This window comes from Podarcis gaigeae (genome assembly GCF_964106915.1).
Source record: "Podarcis gaigeae genome assembly, chromosome: 3".
NCBI lineage: Eukaryota > Metazoa > Chordata > Lepidosauria > Squamata > Lacertidae > Podarcis > Podarcis gaigeae.
The window spans coordinates 51,284,672-51,303,226 of record NC_139680.1 but is presented as its reverse complement, the minus strand read 5'-3'; the positions used below and the strand labels follow the sequence as shown (position 1 = coordinate 51,303,226).

The 18,555-nt window shown below is 42.0% G+C and overlaps 1 protein-coding gene across 6 annotated transcripts; it reads right to left on the bottom strand.

The window, feature by feature from the left end:
* Positions 1–210: 210 nt before the first annotated feature.
* AMD1 (adenosylmethionine decarboxylase 1) lies at positions 211–18,100 on the bottom strand. Of its 6 annotated transcripts, XM_083731456.1 has the most exons (10): positions 16,813–17,130; positions 15,104–15,228; positions 10,568–10,654; positions 8,676–8,802; positions 6,674–6,776; positions 5,667–5,709; positions 5,422–5,566; positions 4,663–4,755; positions 4,411–4,566; positions 211–2,261 (listed from the first exon to the last, which is right to left on the bottom strand). In XM_083731456.1, exons 4-10 carry the CDS (start codon positions 8,790–8,792, stop codon positions 2,127–2,129), a joined length of 792 nt encoding a protein of 263 aa, XP_083587582.1. In that variant the 5' UTR covers positions 8,793–8,802; positions 10,568–10,654; positions 15,104–15,228; positions 16,813–17,130; the 3' UTR covers positions 211–2,126. The 6 variants fall into 6 exon arrangements, with proteins under 6 accessions (XP_083587582.1, XP_083587578.1, XP_083587579.1 ...); XM_083731452.1 differs by lacking the exons at positions 15,104–15,228; positions 16,813–17,130 and adding an exon at positions 17,476–18,100; XM_083731453.1 differs by lacking the exons at positions 15,104–15,228; positions 16,813–17,130 and adding an exon at positions 17,476–18,083 and having other exon boundaries at positions 211–3,348.
* Positions 18,101–18,555: the final 455 nt, after the last annotated feature.

Sequence of the window (18,555 nt, the reverse complement as noted above, 5' to 3'; positions counted from 1 at the left end):
AGACAGGTAGTTGATTAGCAGGATTAGTGCTTCCAATAGGCTTAATCCTCCTGGGTCACCCTGACATTTGATTCCCCATCACAGTTATTAGCATAGAAGGGGCTGTCTGGAGGTAGACAAGAACTTAACCTGGTCAAGGCTTGAAGTTGCCATGTATGAATTCAAAATAGAATTATCTAAGTCAGGGTAAACAACATTCACTCACTGAAAGAGCTTAGAAAGCAAACTTTTATTGAAGCATTACAATTTCAGGTACAGATATATTTTTGTACATTTTAATGATCCATGTCTAACACCACAAGAGAGAAGATTTAACACCAAACATCACCCCCTCCATTGTTCGCCCTAGTGTTTAAAAATACCCAATTCAGCTGCTTTCTTTCTATCCAAGGCTTTTTACCTGAATCTGCATTTTCAGTATTATTGAAGGGAACTTCAGTCTAGCAGACCTCAAGTCAACTTGAGGCACTCTATCAAGAACAAAAACCATTTGAAAAATTGGTCCTCAAAATCTAAAGCACCCTAAACTGTTAGGTGCTACTTATAAGCAAAATTGGTAATTTTGGTAGAAAACAAATCTACTTAAAAATAAAAAGGTGTTCAACCACTTGATATCCAACCAAGCAGATTTAGTAGCCTAGAAACACTAAAAAAGTGTTTCATTTATAAATACAGAAGGAACAAAATATTGTCATATTCAGAGAATCAATAACATAGCAAAGATGAGTGTCAAATTTGTAACAGACTTCCTGGTCTCAACAGCTGAAATCCCACAGTATTTCCAAGGTTACTTGAATATACTGTCTCAGAAGCTTGAAGTTTATATCCATGAAGTGGTAATTTCCATGCCTAAATTGTTATTAAAAGTTGTGCATAAAGTGTTGTACTTGACTGTCTAGGCTCCTTATATTTTGCCTCCTGCAGCCAAATCACTCAGTGCCTTCCACATCTTGTAAAAAGGAACCACACATTAATTAAGAAACACAGATGAAGTCACAATATTATTAAGTTCAGCTTAAATATCACATGCACAATGCTGTCACAGGACGTCAGTCACAGTGTGGAAGGATTTGTGGTGTTTGAATATGCAACAATAGAGCCACCTTATTTCACAGTAAATGGTAACTAACCATTTTGTGCAGTAGTTTGAATCACATTCCATTAGATGTCCCTGCCAAGTTACCAGTAAGTACCAAGCTCCAAACCAATTAGATTCCTCAACGCTGCAACTATTTGAAGCTTGTCAAATGCCTAGAGTCAGCTTAGTCTATATTGTCACAATTGTGTAAGTACCCTTACACGGATGTTCAACAATTTTCACCAGTTGCTATGTGTTGCCTTTGAACAAAAGACCAACACAGAACAGAAATGGTCTTGGCCGAAACTGAAAAAAGTTGATCAAAATAAAATGACCAATGAGCAATTAAGTTTCCAGAAGTAAAAAGCTAGTGCGTTAAACCCCAGTATATTGTTTCAACTGGTTGTGAAAATATACACAGACCTAGTGATAATTTTTTATACTATCCTCAAATTTTAAAAAGTGTAGTCCACCATGTGTAAGTAGTCTTGTTCTACCAGTCTCAATATTTCAAAACTGCAAAAAGTTTGAATCTGCCATCAAAGAGTTACAAAATAAATGTCAATTAGAAATTGCTCAAATTCAAGATTATTTTTAAAATTTTAAGTTACAGCATACATATGAAAAAAGTTAGGCAACAACTAATTGTTTCAGATAAGTAGGTCCATGGGAAATCCTAATGAGGACGAAATCCTTGTCTGTGGGGAATTTTTGGTGATACGTTGAGAAAAACTATACTGCATGTAATCCTATTGGAATTTTTACAAATGCTGTAGAGTCTCATACAGTAACATTTTTCTACATGCATTTCAATTTCACAGCAAAAGTGAAATAGAATACCTAAACACAGTAGAGAGTATTCATGCAATATATCTATTTTTTTGATATAATAATGCATACAATTGAAAATTATACTATGATTACATTTAGGGCTTTCTGCAACTACGAGGTGGATATGAAAAATATGGCCCCTTGTATCATTAACTAGAAAGCAACCACCACCTCCTCTATTGGGTATCTTTTTGCGCTTTTTCTTCATTTCTCTTAATCAACTCTGCTGTTTATTCTTGGCAAAACTGGTAAACACGAAGTTGTAGTCATTAAACTGAGCAATCTGGCGATCTAGGCGCTTAAAACCTTCAATCTTCTGGGCTGAAGAAAACACTGTGCGACATTTTGAACTCTAATAGAAAAAGAAAAAGATATTCTTCAGATACACGAATCTTGATGGTAGAATATTCAATACTAACAAATTAAGAGGGGTAACCACGTTTGTCTGTTGTAACCAAGAGCCTTAGGTAAAGGGACCCCTGACCATTAGGTCCAGCCGTGACCGACTCTGGGGTTGTGGCGCTCATCTCGCTTTATTGGCCAAGGGAGCCGACTTACAGCTTCTGGGTCATGTGGCCAGCATGACTAAAACGCTTCTGGCGAACCAGAGGAGCGCACGGAAACGCCATTTACCTTTCCGCCAGAGCGGTACCTATTTATCTACTTGCACTTTGACGTGCTTTCAAACTGCTAGGTTGGCAGGAGCTGGGACCGAGCAACGGGAGCTTACCCCATTGCGGGGATACGAACCGCCAACCTTCTGATTGGCAAGTCCTAGGCTCTGTGGTTTAACCCACAGCGCCACCCGCATCCCTTCACCAAGAGCCTTGTGCCACCTTAAAAAATAAATTATGGCATAATGGGCCAGAGCTCCATTTAAGTTGGGTGACATGACACACCTTTTGAGCAGGCATAATTTATTGTAAGTACAGAGAAAATGTGTGCGCATGAGTTTGAAGGGGGCAGACATTTTACAATCCCTTGGCTGTTGTAACTCCAAACTAGGAATGGTTAGTTCATGACAGAATTTTATCTCTTAGTTTATCTTGATGTGCTAAATCTTCTATGATTGGATCTTTTATTCTAGACTATTTGCATAACACAAATGAAAATGGAATCCAGTAAAATGTATTGTATTGTTTAGTCTTCAAAGGCTTGCTTGAAGAATATCTTACTTCCCCTATCCTTTCCCTTAGATCAGGCATGTCCAACTTCAAGTAGGCTGTGATCTACTATCCAGTAAATAAAACGGGCAGTGATCTACCACACACTCCCATTGTCATTCTTCAACTTCTTCGCTTTAGGGGCGAGGGGTAAGGCGTTGTTGGCGGCCAGAAAAACACCCTTTCTTTCCTTAGCACGGATTCACGGTTGATTCCATCTCCTTCTTCCACGTATTGCCCAAACGGAGACTACAGCTGATTAAGCCACAGGCCGCTCTGTATGGAGGAGGAAGGAAAGGCGCTCTCCTTTTATCCAGCCTCGTCCTGAACGCGAAACATCGGCACCCCCACGCCCCACTTTCCTTTGCTCCCAAGGGGGACCGCTGCACCCTCTCCCCATCGCACGAGTGTGGCCCTGTAGCACCCAGCAAGGGCCACCCAGCCAAGAGCAGCTTCCTTAGCAGAGCAAAGCAAGAGACATGTGCTCCGGAGCTCACGGTACGGCAAAAGCAGAGGCGCAGCTCGCTCCCTCCCACAGCAGAGCCCTGGCTGCGAAGAAGGAGCAAAGGCTGCCTGGCCATAGTGCAATTGACCAAAATCCATCCAGCAATCTACCCGTCGGTCGTGATTGAGGCGTTGGACATGTCAGCTTTAGATCACAATACACTGTTCAGTCTATAGTTCTTTTTCACAGGAGGACACTGAAACACTCAAGGCCTTCCTCTTCTGCAATCAAGTGGTGGCCCCATAAAAATCTACAGTTCTCTCTGCAAAAGCATGAATGTTTACTACTTATAAGTTCAATTTGAATCTGGAAAACATGCTTTGGATTATAGCCTTCAAATCAGTTAGGGTCCTCTAACATTTGGTGTGGTTTAAAGTAGCTCCTGTCCAGTTTCTCTTGACCATCAACATTACAAAACCATATTTTGTCTCCTTTTTGCAGCCGGAATACACCTGTTATTCATTTCTTTCTTTCTTTCTTTTTAAATCAGTGTATTTGTGTTTTCTGAAGAAACAAAACAAAGATGCAAAAACTATGGCCACTGGGGGACGGGAACACTGAATGGCAATGGTAGTGGAAACAGTAAAGTTGATTGTGTGGAAGTAGCCTTTTATGTGCTATTTATGGCATTTCCAATTTATTATGGTTTATGCAATAATAAAAATAAAATGCTGTAAGATGCCACAAAACTGGTTTTGCTGTAATAGACTGACTAGGTAAACATTTTCTGGATTACAAATACAATTACTTCTGTAATGCTTGTGGATAGCTGGATCATTTGGGATTATCTGGCTGCCAAACTAGCCTACTGAAAGTAATACAAATGTTTGTACCTGATTAACAAAGAGGGTTGTCACAAATTTTCCTGGCTTAAAAATGTCTATGACCTTCCTAATTAAGTCATCATAGGATGTCTGACTTATGTTGGTTTCAAAACTAACGTATGAGAACTCTGGTTCTGGAGTGATGTGAATAGTCCAATAAGTTCCCTAGAAGAAAATAAAGGAACCAAGTTAGAAATCTCAACATGGCAACAGTTAATAAGTGAATTATCATTGCAAAGAATAAAAGAATATGGCACTCACATCTGTTTTCATCCCATTCATTGAATATCCACAAGGATTGAACATTGTAGCATCAATGACAGAACCTGTTATCAGGTCACGAATTCCACTCACCTAAAGCCAAGAAAGTGTTTGTTTATTTAAGCTATTTATGTAGCTGACATTTCTAAGCAGTGTACATAACAGTTCAAAAGATAAATTAAAAGTAATCATATAAACATAAAATCTTAAAATGTGTGCTCATATTTAATCTTCAGTGCACTGTAGACTACTGCTTCAACCGATTAATGTACGTCTGATGAATCAGTTCTTTTCACCCATGGTTCCTCTCTTCCTCTCTCAAATAAGTTCAACGCTTTAGATGTCTGGCTGTTAATTTACCTTACTAGTTTTAACTAGAGAAGCCAGTTAAGTAGCTGAGAATACTATTCCAGGTGCATACATTTCACCATGTGTGTTTTAAGCTGATCAAATGGTGTCTTCATTGAGATATGGATGAGAGATGTAGTGAATGTTCTATTGTTGACTGGGCAACCCTAAAACAAGTCAATGTTTCTTATAGTGACTACGATAACTTGTGCTTAAATTTAGTTAAAACTAAAAGCTTGCATAGCATGTTTTAATTGTGGGGAAACTTTTCTACTCCCTGCATTTAAAACCTTTTGAGTATTATTCCTATTTTAGAGACAAATTAGCTGGCAATCAGGAAAGGATTTGCCTAACGACTTTACAAGTATTAGTCTCTGTTCTTCTCCTTCACAGTAGACAATCCACACTTACACGAGTGACATCATTTGCAGTAACACCATCTTTCATGTAGAACTGGTCCATAACTACTGGATCGAGCTCGCTCATCAGAATTTCCAGTGTTTGATCTGGCTGATTGATGACCCGACTCTCTGGAAAATCCAGAGTGTACAAGTACCTGTTTACAGGGGGTAGAGAATCAGAGAAGATAATATATAGCACATAAAAGTCAAATTTGTACGGCTCAAGTTTAAAGTAATAATTCAAAGTAAACCTACCAGCAGTCAGAGTTCATACGACCCATGCAATAAGCTGCTCCATCTGTAAAAAGCAAACAAGACCAGGAATAGAGCTTAGAAACAAGGACTATCATCTTTGTTTTGAAACGTAATGTTTAGTACAGCTAAAAATTAATTCCATTGTCTAATTAGTGTCTCAATAACATCATGAGAGTAATTCACACCATACATCAGTTTGTAGCACTGATGTGGGGAGAAAACTAGTACTGCAAACTGATTCCCCAACCCCTGTAAATATTTCCATTTTAAGTTCATTATTAACAACAACAAAAAGGATGTCTATTCCAGTATTAGGCAAGATTGACAGTTTCAATGTTTTTATTTCATTTATTAAAATAAACATGCTAAATTAGATCACTCTGTGGCATCAGAAAATTTTCCAATGCATGCATGAAACCCCACATCACTGGCTTGCAGCAAAAAATAAAATAAAAATTAGTATATTACTAGTTGGCACTGGAGATTTGTCGCTGTGCTTTTCTTACAGAGCTCCTAAGCTCTGACTACTTATTATAGGCATTGGTTGTCCATGTTATTGCAAAAGAGACACAGCCATGCCTCACTGCCAAGCAATCAACTAGATTTGCTAGAACTACATAGCTCTTTGTCCATGCAACTGTTTTCTTTTTACCCTTTTCTGAACTTATGGTCAACAGAAGACAAGGGGGTATTATCACCCAAGGATACACATAAAAATATCGGACATCCATCAAACTGTGTGCACTGTATAAACCTATTAGATTTATCATACCATAATTCTGACTAGGTGTGAAAGTCTACATAAGAGTAGATAATGTAAGAGTCAGTTCTTGACATCTTTTGGTCAACTCAGACTATCACTTCTAATCAAGGCAAAGCTGCATTTTTAGTATGATAATGATTTTTTATTGTTTTACATGCTATTTTCAACAACCCACTGCGCATAAGCCTCTTGGACAGTTGTTTATTATTTACAAGCATCCCATTAAAAACACACATTCACTTACTTGGAAATATTTCATTAAGGAACTCTACTTCTTCCTGGAAATTCCTATGTGGGTACTCTTGATGGGAAGGCTTCATGAAATTCTTGCGTGAATAAAAGAAGCTCTAAGAATAAGAGGGGTGAAATTAAATATGCAGCTTTTCTTAAAAGTTCCATTAGGATCAAAAGGAAATTATTTAAACACATGCTTCTGCTCAGGCCTTTCCTTCTTGTCTATAATTTAATCTATTGTCAACTCAAAGATGAATGCACTACTCTGCAAAAACAAAACATGACATCAGTTTTGTCACATATAATACATAAGAATGATCTGCAAAGATTTTAAGTGTTGTCTTTAAAATACAGATTGGCAACTGCATATAGATAATGCAGGGGTTGGGGGTCACCAGAAGAACTGGTAACACTTTTGTTACACCAAGCTATTCCCTTCACTGAGTCAAATAAAGGAAAGTCCAATGATAAGGGCTCACAGAAGCCATGACCTTGATTGTCAGTATTGGGTATTAATTTCAGTAGCCCACCAATGCCTTTCAAAGTTTTACCTGTTTAGCTACCAACATTTGGTTTTGCTGCTTTGATACACCATCAATCTACTTTACTATTATGCAGCTTGGAAATCCTAGGCTTACACAAATGTCTACCCCAAACAAGATACAATGAATTGATTTGATAGCCAAGAACACTATCTTAATATGTATTGCTTCCTCTTAATGTGGATTAGTGCTATTCAGAGATCCCATAAGCACATATAAATTGAAATAGCTTTAGTATGTTACAGTGCACTTTGATGTGTACGTTAACAAAGTGATTATTTTAGAAAGCACTACCAATATGCTTGCCAATTTCCAAGGTGCAGTGAGAGAGAATGACCATCAGGATGTCAGGAGGAGTGTTTCTAGGGCCTCTCTCTCCCTAGAGTGCTCTTTACATGCTGCGACTACAATTCAAGGCCCAGTGCCAGGCAGGGATAGGGCAAGGATAAGGAAACATATTACATGCTGTATTCATTACGGTGGCTTGGGTAAAAAGCTGGTTTAAAAGATTTGCCTCAGTGAGTGGGGAAAATAAATGTAAAAGCTTTCAAAAATGGCCCTGACAACAGGAAGAACAGTCAAGTTACCTGCACTTCCAACAGTTGCCTCATAATACTAACTATAGCCACTCTCTATTTTATAGTATCTGTGTGTGCTTGTAGCTCAGCCTCTCTGACAAAGCACCTTAGCTGTTTTAGTTTTCATGCACTTTCATGCAATCAAAACACTAGCTAGGCCACACAACAAGGCGATATTGTGCCACACACTATTCTTCTTGTAAATACAGAAAAATACTTTCATGAGTGCATTATTTCCAACTGCTTAAATGGTCTTTAAAAGAGGCCATGCAGACAATAGTGCTCAGGAGCCTTAGTAGAACTTGTAGATTAAGATCACACAGAAGTAAACTTTTGAAGCAAGGGACTGGGTAAAATAGATCTGTTATACAGTTGTGAACTGTGCACGTTCCAGCAAGCATGTTTAACTGAAGGGTACACTACAGGGCATCCATATGGTATACTGATGGATAAGAACATCATGCACCATCTTTGACCAAACCAGAACAACTTTTTGTCATGCATTTGACCAGAAGGTGAATTTGACCTTAGTGTTGGCCTAGCTCTCCCACAGCTTTTTCTGCTTGTACATAAAAACACAGGCAATGTTACTTTATGGAACATGCATGTGTAAAGGCAATATGGGTTGCCATCCTGCTGGTATTGGTTTGTGAGAGATATTGTATTCACTCCAATAAACACATTAATATGAAGAATATTTTTGTGCAGGATCCAGGAATCAATGTATTTCTATAAGATGTCTGCTGAAGCTTTAAACATGGAAACAACACTGAAACAAGGTCTAGCACTCTACACTTCTCTTCCTTAAATATGTAAACCACCACCACACTTAAGAAGTTCATATACCTTTCAATGCAGCTATAACATAAGGATGAGATTCTGGGTATCTTACCTGAATTGAGTCAAACCCACAGTACTCTCTAGCAAGCTCTAACAGGGGAACCAGTGCCTGCAGTAAGAGGGTGGTACCACATGTCTTCAAAATGAAACGTCTCTTGGAGACAAACATGCTACTCTCACTGAAAAACAAAATACAAGTGGTAGTGTTACATTTCATACCTGGGTAGCTTTGGGAAACTCAAAATTTATCTGTCAACTGAGTTGGTTCACTCAAAGCTGTTCTTCGGAAACATCCCTGGGAATGTTCCCTAAAGATTGGATGGGGGTGTATGGGCTTTGGATCAGGCAGAAGCCAACAGCTCTCCTGCAGTACTTTTGCCTGCATCAACATTGTGACCTGACAAATTGCTCCTCTCGCTGTTGGAGAGAAGGGAGCTTCTAATGGTACTGAGAAAAGGCCTATGTCCTCAATATGCAGATTTGTGGAGGTCTTAAATACAGGGAAGGAACACAATGACAGCATTATATACCATCTTAAACACAGCCACTAATGGCTGATGAAATAGGCATATAGAATATTAGACAGTAACACCAATTTTCTCCTGAACAGCAGCCACAAAACATTCTATGGGTCTATCTATGGGTTCATACCATGTGAAGAGACATGATCACATCTCTCACAAATGACAGCAAACGTTTTTTGCCGAGAGCAGGGAGACAGCCAACTGATCAGGGCTGCACTGCTGGGGGAAGGAGGACTTTTCCCTACCCAACACCATTTCCCAACTTAAGATCATCCCTTCCACAACTGCAACTGGCCCCACAGGGTGAAAAAAGAGTGCATATATGTTTTCCACCATCAGACGGATATTAGTTTCAGAGGGAAAGGATTTAATTCTGAAAACTGAATTTGAAGCATGTTGAAAAGGATTACCACCCATTATAGTATTGCCATTCTGATCTGACTTTCCTCTGCATTTTCCTCTTAGAAAGAACACCACAGACAATCCACTCACAATCTTCCAACATCTCATCTATAGTTTGCCATCCCTTACAATGAAATGAATAACTATGCCAAAACAGTTTAAGACTTCTGTATTGGTGAAAACCAGCATGGTAAAGAGGCTTCAGTGTTGGGACCAGATCCAAATCTCAATTTGACTACAAAGCTAATGATCAGACTTTGGTCAAGTCAGTATTCTTGACTTAACTTCCACCACAAGACTGCACTTAGCCTCAGAATGTTTGGATGAACTTCTCATACGTATACTTTTCATAAGTATAGCATGAAAATGTAACAAAGGGAGTTGGACAGGCTCCTTTTCTCCACAGCTACACACTCCAGCAAAACTCATAATGGGGCTGTTCTGGGGTGACCCTCCCCTGAGTATCCAAGCAACTCTACCCTATCTGTAGCCAAGAAGTGGCAATAAAAGACTATCACAATATTTATACCATAGTACATATGCAGCCCAAAACACAGCATACTTTTATCAGAACCATCAACCTGTTCCAATTGAAGACCATTTGGGTAGCTGCAGAGCTGAGTTGGTGCTTGTTTTTTCAAGCGAGCATTTAGATTTGAAACTGATGGCAGAGGGTTGCCTCCAGCTGCCTCCATATGTACAGGGATGTATATGATCAGCAGAGCAGAGTATACTATAAAGGGGTTTTTTTAATAAAAAAAGCTGTGGTGATCAGAACTGCATAAAACACTATAAGTGGATACACAGACTGGAAATAGTAAGTATATTTCTCAACACTGACTTTTTTCTCACTTACAACCACAGCACACGAATTCATGTTTTCATTGAATTTTCCACTGGACCACCAAGATCTTACCTGACTAGTAAAGCCAACAGACCTATCAAGCAAATACATAACTTTGAACCTTAATGATAAAGATTGTTTCTAAAGAGCTATGTTTAACCTTTGTAAGCTTACCTGAGTACATAAGCTTCCTGCTTGTCAGTTTTTGTCACACTTATGATCAAACAATGCACATTCTCCAAAAGTTTGTCCCACTCAAATCTGTTAGGGAGAGTAAAGTTTAAAATTTTAATTCAAGCAGAATTCCAATACGACTACAACATTACTATTTCAAGTCATAAACGGGTAGTACAAACAAGTCCATAGCTGTGGTGTCCAATGCCTTATTTTCCTTCCTAAGTGGTTTGTAGATTCCGTTTAACTACATGAGTAGTAACATAATGACCAGCCTCAGCATGGCTTAGATGTAAGCCATAGATGTAAGAGTAATAGTAGATTGCAATTCAACATGTTGCAGAACATTTTTTCTTTTGTGAAACTTTTGTGTGTGAATTTTAGTATTTGGCCACTCAAAGTTACTGGTATCTGAGTATTAGCACTTACAAGCCATCACATGCTTTTAGAAGTAGAATATAGGGATGCTGCAAAAGCAGAATAAAGCCTGAAGTTTCAGCATAGGAGCCTGTTTCTGGCCTGGCTATGGCCTCACACACTGCAATGTGACACTATATGGCATGGATGAGGAACCTGTTGCCCTCCAGATGTTGTTCAACTATCCCTGACCATTGGCCATGTTGGTTGAGGCTCATGCAAGTTGGAATGCAACATCTGAAGGACCACAGGCTTTCTGCCACTGCCATCTGGTGAACACAAGTGCATCTTTCAAGGCTTTATAGTCCAAGCCATTCTTCACAGCACATTGAAAACATTTTGCAAACCTGGAAAACATCACCATAGACAGGACACAGAAAGAACTAAAACAGAGTCTCATTCAGTTATGAGGTTTGTCACAAACTGGAAGTATGAAAAATTGTCTCAAAAATTAGACAAAAGTGTTACCAAATGGAAGTTTTGGCATGGTGGCTAAATAAATTGCTTTTAAAGGCTCACTTTTATATTTATTTTTAAGGTGCTTCTTAAATATATTTTTAATTATTTCCTTGAACAACCACTCGGTTAATATTAATGTTTTCCCTAGAGATCTCTGAACTGAGTAAGTGCCTTTCTTAGGTACATTTGAGTTAAAATGAGATTTTTCTATGTAAAATAATTAAAATGATTATTTCTCATATACAAATATGTACACCTCTACCTACCAAACATAGGTATTTCTTTTGCACTAGATTAAAATAAACTACTCGTGTCTTCTTATTAACTATCAATCATGGACATTTATTTCTGCTTGCTTTTTTGGCGGGGGGGGGGGGGATGTGCCAAGGCAGAGTGAAGCAGAAACACAAGTAATATGACAACTGTCCAGTGCCCCAATTCCAATATTCCCTTAATTATTGATTATTGTCATGGCTGAATGTCATTCCCTCTAAAGGTAAAACAGAATGTATGCAAAGGGTATACAGTACAATGAAGAGATGCAAAAGCAAAATAAAATAAGTGTCAATAAAAGTAGCTGTAATTAACATGATGTAGTGGTCAGATATATACCACTGTTTTAGAAATATATGTATCAGATGGTGGCGTACCAATGAGTGTTTCTCCAGTCTGCAAATGTGTGTCCAGTCCCAAAGAGTTTGGCAACCCTACCCTTAGGATAACTTAATGGAGTACCATAAAAATACTGAAGCACCATCAAATGTGCACATAACCTACATAACTCATAGCTGCCTATAGCATGATAGGCTTAGTTTTTTATATCAGAATGTTTGGACAAGCATTTGGCTTCCAGTTACTAGCATGTTTGCTACTGCAGTATTTAGAACAAATGACATCTTTTTAGCCTTACCAGTTTTCTTACTATTCATAGACTGGTAGTGTTTTAGATCACAATTATGAAAGGGATTTACTTTTGCCTGAGCAATTGTACCAATTTTTTCAGTAAGAATCAGGTTTCGATTTAATGTAACAAACCTTTGTCCATACTAAGCAGATTCTGAATAGCCATGTTTGAGGGGAAAGACTTTTTATTTTCTTGTCTTACACAGAACTTTTGAGTTCTATGAGACGTCTCATTCTATATCCCAATAACACTTTGGAATCAGTTCCATTGACATATTGGCTTCCAACATTTGCCTTGGCAGACAGTAAGCTTAAGTTCTGTTTATTTGCTCAGCACTTACTAAATAAGATCTGGAGAAAGGAGACTGATCCTAAACCTCCACTGCCTTGCAGCTATACTCATCCATGAAAAAGGCTCCGGGACTAAAACCTGAGAAAAAATCTGCACCTGCTGCCTTGCAAAACATCTATGGGAAAAGAAAAATCTAAGGAGTAAATCCTACACAAATCCAGAGTGGAGTCCTCATAAGATGTCTTGTACACCTCCTGGCAACTCCTGCAATCAAGCTGGTCCAAATGCATTGCTCTGCTTTCCTTTGGACAGTTTTCTTATGAATAACTCTAAAGGAAGGGAATGCTATGCTGGGGGGAGGGACATGCTGCTCCACTGGAGTTACAGATGGAGCAATAGGATGAGGGGTCGCCATATTTCTTGCTTAGTAAGGAGGTGGAATTGAGAGAACTTTATGCTAGTGAGGACCACATTGCACATGCTGGTGCACTTACTTCCTTTATAATGCAACCTCTCTGTTCCTTCTTTGCATAATGACCCACCCATAAGAAACAGGAGTCAGTGGCTCACACTTTTTAACAACTTTGACTGCAGCAGAACCATAATGTTCAGGGGTCCACAACTTATTGGTGGTTGACTAACAAAGCTGAAGGATGGGTCTTGTCTGTGATATCACACTAACCTCCCAGGCAGTTGGGAATACAGTGGTACCTCAGGTTAAGAATTTAATTCGTTCTGGAGGTCCATTCTTAACCTGAACTGTTCTCAACCTGAGGTACCACTTTAGCTAATGGGGCCTCCCACTGCTGCACAATTTCTGTTCTCATCCTGAAGCAAAGTTCTTAACCCGAGGTACTATTTCTGGGTTAGTAGAGTCCGTAACCTGAAGCACCTCTAACCTGAAGTGTCTGTAACCCGAGGTACAACTGTACCTCTAGCTTTGCATAACTGCAGGCACAAATCCCCCTCACACCAACTGAGGAAGTGAAGACTCAGCAAATACTGTAGTGAGAAGCCTTGCTGCTTTCCAAAACGCTCCAGGACACAGCCCGTAGCCTTCTCCAGGCTCCAGACAAGTGAACTGTAAGGGGTGACTACAGGTTCTGCTCCCTGCCATCAACATTATCTGCTTTATAACAGCATCAAGCAAAATGTGATGCTTCCTCCTCCACAAAACAAGTGCTCTGCTGCCTTGTACTTTGCACTTTATTTATTTATTTATTTATTTATTTATTTTATTGTGGGTTTTATAAACAAGAATAATGTTATACAAATAAGTATACCAAGTTTTCTCATGTCATGTCAAAACAGCATAATAAATGCGGGAAAATATCTACAACATATGTTTCATTATATGTGGTCAATGTACACAAGTTTTTGGTTCATGAATTGGTTTAAAACAATTAGGAAGAAGACGAAAAAAGAAAGGAAGAGGAGGAGGGGGAATGGTGAGTGGGGTGGGGTCAGGTGGTTATGCTTCTATTATTCTACTTAGGGGGGCCTGTGTCAGTGTTACTTGTATGGATTCTCTTACTATGCACTTGTGGTGAGAGAGGTTGGGGTGGCTTACGGTGTACTTTGAGCCTGTTCAAGCAAAAAAACTGTTTCAAGATGGCTGCTACTGTACATCAACCTTCCCACTCCCTTAAAATCAGAGCCAGTTCAAAGAACTATCAAGAGATCCTGGACAGACAAAATGAAGTACTTTACATTGTAGAGAGTTAAATTATGGGATTTCCTATCATAAGATGTAGTGATGACCACTAACTTAGGACAGCTTTAAAAGAGGATTATACAAATTAAGATAAGGCTATCAATGGCTAGATCCTACCTCCAGTATTGGAGGCTGTATGCCTCTGAATACCTGTTGCTGAGGAGCACACATGGAGAGAGTGCCAAGGGTAAAACCCTGGTTATGTTTAGACCGAGGTGCACATTCCCTAATGAGGCCTCCCGCCGCCGGTGCCCTTCCACCATTTGGCTTCCATTCCTAGACCGAGGTAAAGTTCGCTAACTGAAACACTACTTCCGGTTTGTATACCGAATAGTTCATAAACAGGGCTGTTCTTAAACCAAGGTACCACTGTTGTACAGAATTTTAAGTTGGAAGGGACCCAAAGGATCATCTAGTCCAACCCCCTGCAATGCAGGAATCATAGTACACATAAACTTCACTAGTGATCCACAACAGCCCCTGCCCATCAACTATGTGAAATTTTAAGGTATATGTGTAGATATTGGTTGGCTTGATTTAACTTAAGTTTCTGTACTAGTATTCTTGACTTATGAAACCTGCCATGGTCTTAGATTTCTGGCCAACTGGTAACACATTGCAAACAAGGGGGAGATGGATGTAATGTGTTTATTAAGAGGTTTGCATGCTGCCGATTCTGTCCTAGCTTTGGGGTGTTTCATATACAAAAGGGACACACTTGAAATGCTCATATGCATGGGTAGGTGCTTACATTTTTCATTTATGCCTCTTTATGAGGGGCACACACCTGCTCCTCTAGACTTTCATAAAACAGGAAAGAAGTTGTATTTGTTTCCAGTACTATTATATCCAAGTTATAGGTGGAACCTCAGATGGCTGGGGTATAAATAATAAAATTTATTATTATTATTACTACAACAACAACAGGTACTGCTTTTAAAAATCTGTTTTTAACATACCAGGTTTAGAGAATCTCCTTAAAAGTATAGGTCTTAAAGGAAGTTTCAGAACCTCAACTATATTACAGGTACTTGTTTCTAGACTACATGTTGATCAGATTGGATATTAACTTGTTTTAGGATTAAATGTTTCAATGCAATAGCCAAAACTACAAAAAAATGTTTCACCAATGTTGGGCCAAAATGTATTTTAATAAGATTGGCAACCACAATGTAGATAATTTGCCATAGGAGTCCAGGTGTGTTTTAAATTCTCAAATAGCTCAGTTTATAGAAGTGTGAGCTATCCAGAAGACTTGATTTGAACAGGGCTCCCCTTGCCCATCACTTTTCTCTGTCTTGTTTCAGCAAGTTAACCTTGTCAGTCATTAATTCCCACTCTGGTTCCTATGCTTAACAAGCCCAATGTTTCAAAGTTCTACTAAAAACTAGTCAAGGGAGAACTGTCCCTTTCACACACAAAGCAAGGAAGATGCAAGCACATGTACATTTCAGGCTGTGCAGGGCTCAGCCCTTCCCCCCACTACTCTGTTGGCTGAGCTGGCGCTTCCTCCACATTCCTGAAATGCCCACTGGATGACAGGCCCAGGCCCGGCCCTTAAAATGATACTGCAATCTCATTGGCCTGAGCTTGTCAATGGGGAAGGAGAGGCCACCACATCTGGGGCGCGAGCCAGAAGCCTCACGTGTGATCTCGGTTCCAGCCACATTTTTCAAAAGATAGGAGGGGCCTCTCCCCGCCCCAGTGCCCAAATAGGAGAAAAGCCAATCGCGCAAATAAGAGCCGCCCCGGCCACTGCTCTCCTCGCCGGAAAGTCCCTATGTGGCCCAGAACACTAGACCTGCCCCAGTCAGAAGCTGAACACAAGACGGTGCGAGGGCTAACGCTCCGTAGCATTTAGTAAGGCCCGCTAAAAGCGTCATTTCACAGGTAGCTGGCAGACTCGATTAACTCTTCCACAAAGCCAAGTTCTGGGGCTGACAGAGACAACCAAGCGCCCGCTCTGTCAGAATTTGGTCCGAGATTATCGAGGCCAGGTTGGAACCACGGCGCCAATGGAGACGACACAGGCACGCAAGGTTGCTCGCTTGCTCGCCCTCCCGCCGGGGCGAGACCGGGGTAACGGCGGCCGCCGGTGCAGCGTTCGGAGGCGGAGGCGTTAGACACGTGTCCCGCCGTCACGTTACTCTCCCATGAGGAGCTTGCGTGCTCTCAGCCGCGGCCAGTGCCCAGTTCGCACACGAAATACGTTTCAGACGTAGACGCCGCTTATACACGGGCGAGCAGGTTTGCCGGTGGCCCCGCGTGCGGCTAAGATTTCATGCGCCTCCCACTCTTCCCCGAAGGCCCAGCCAACCGCCGCCCGCCCCCACCATTACTAGGGCGGCCGGCAACGACTACATGCGGCGATGGCATCGCTCCGCGCTACCTCAGAGCAGGGGCGGGGGAAGAGAGGAACCACGCGGACTGAGCTGAAGTCGGAAGCTCTCCCGAAGGCACCTTTTTAGCAAGGTCGTTTAAAAGGACCGGCGCGGAAGGTCACATTCCGCCCGTGCAAGGTCACCCCGGCTCTTCCCACCACCACCAAGTTCCTCCACTCGGCCAACTTTTTCCTAGGGCTGCGCGGCCTGCTTGGAAACTCGGTCGCAGGCCTGCCCGCCAACGGCCATGCATGGAAGCCAGGCCCGCGCGCGTGCCGAGGAGGGACGTTGGTGGCGGTTGGCGGTTGTTCGTTCTCGTGCCCCCCCTCCGCCCGTCAACGCCCAGAGAAGCCGGCGAAACTCAGCGCGTCACTTCAATGTCCGCCGTATCCCTCCCTCTCCGTCGGGCCAGCCCCGCACTGTCCCTCCTTCCCGTCACACACTCATCCACACATCGAGCTGCGCTCTGAATGGAGCAGCCGCCATGCCCTTCCCCTTTGCTGGCCATCAGCCTCGTTCACTTCCCGCCCAGCGGAGCCGGCATCGCGGCAGTCCTCTTGCCAGTGCATGTGCGCCACCAGTCGGGCATGTTCGCTCCCCCCTCCCCTCTCGCCACTAACCCATCCATGTTGCTTCTCTCCCGCGCCCGGCCGCCCTCCAGCAGAGCGGACCTTCCCCTTTTTCGCCACCACTCCGATCGGCCCCTCTGGCTCCCTCCCTTCTCCCCTCGCGAGCAACTAACCTGGGGATGGTGCGGAGATCGCCGGACCCATTGGTTTGGTGCGGCTCCTGCGGCGAGGGCTGTTGCCAGGCGAACCACACCTCCAGTAGCTTCTCAGTCCCTTCGAAGAAGTGTGCACCGTTCTCCTCCATCATGGTGAGACAACTCCGCAAAAACCAACAACCACAGAAATTAAAACGACAGACACCCCCGACCAAACTGCTGCTGCTGCTGCCGCCGCCGCCCTCCTCTTCACCTACACACCGGCCAAGGCTGGTACTGCTGCTGTTCCGGGCCGCGGCGCCTTCACCGGGTCTCAGCCCGTCCCAAACAGGTTTCACCTTTGACGGGGTAGTAATCTTATATTAGGCTATAAGAGAAATATATATATAGATATATATACCAGAGAGCGGTTGCGGGAAAGGTGGCGGGTTGTTACACAGTCCTTTGGGGTAGGGGAAGGAGGGAGATGGAAGGAGAGAAGTGCGGAGTAGGCAGGCGTGCAGGCGATGCGGTTCGGTTCCTTGTAGTCCGTGTGTTCCCCTGTTACAGAGAAAAGCACAGAGCGAGCGCTAGCTAATGTCGCCGGCCATACTGTGGAAGCGAAGAGGAATGAAGCACGCAGCAGCTTTTATATGCGCACAGGTATTCGGGTCCCTTCCTCCGCAGCGCCGCCATTGGGTCCTTGCTGGTTAGTCCCGCCCATCTCCTTCACGGATAGGACGCTCCAAGATGTCTGTCAGGCGACACGGGCTCGCCCCGTGCTACTGACGGTTCCAGCCTGTGCGCCCGAAGGCGAAGCGGACGGAGGCAACGTCCCCGGCTGGCACTCGCGGGAGCCAGTGGGCGAAAGAGGGAGAGAATAGCTGCAGAAAGAATACAAAGAAACCGCACACAGCTGCGTAGCAACAGAAAATATGTTTGTGGTTAGAAGAGGGGGGGTTGGGTTTCTTTTCAGGAGAGAAGGTATAAAGGTACAGTACTGGAAAGCTGACATTTTTGGACTACACTTGTGCCTGGGGGCATGTTGCTGGGACCTTCTGAAATATGGCTCTTTCAGTACAAGCTAAAGGTGGAAAACAGCAATGTGTGACAGACTCA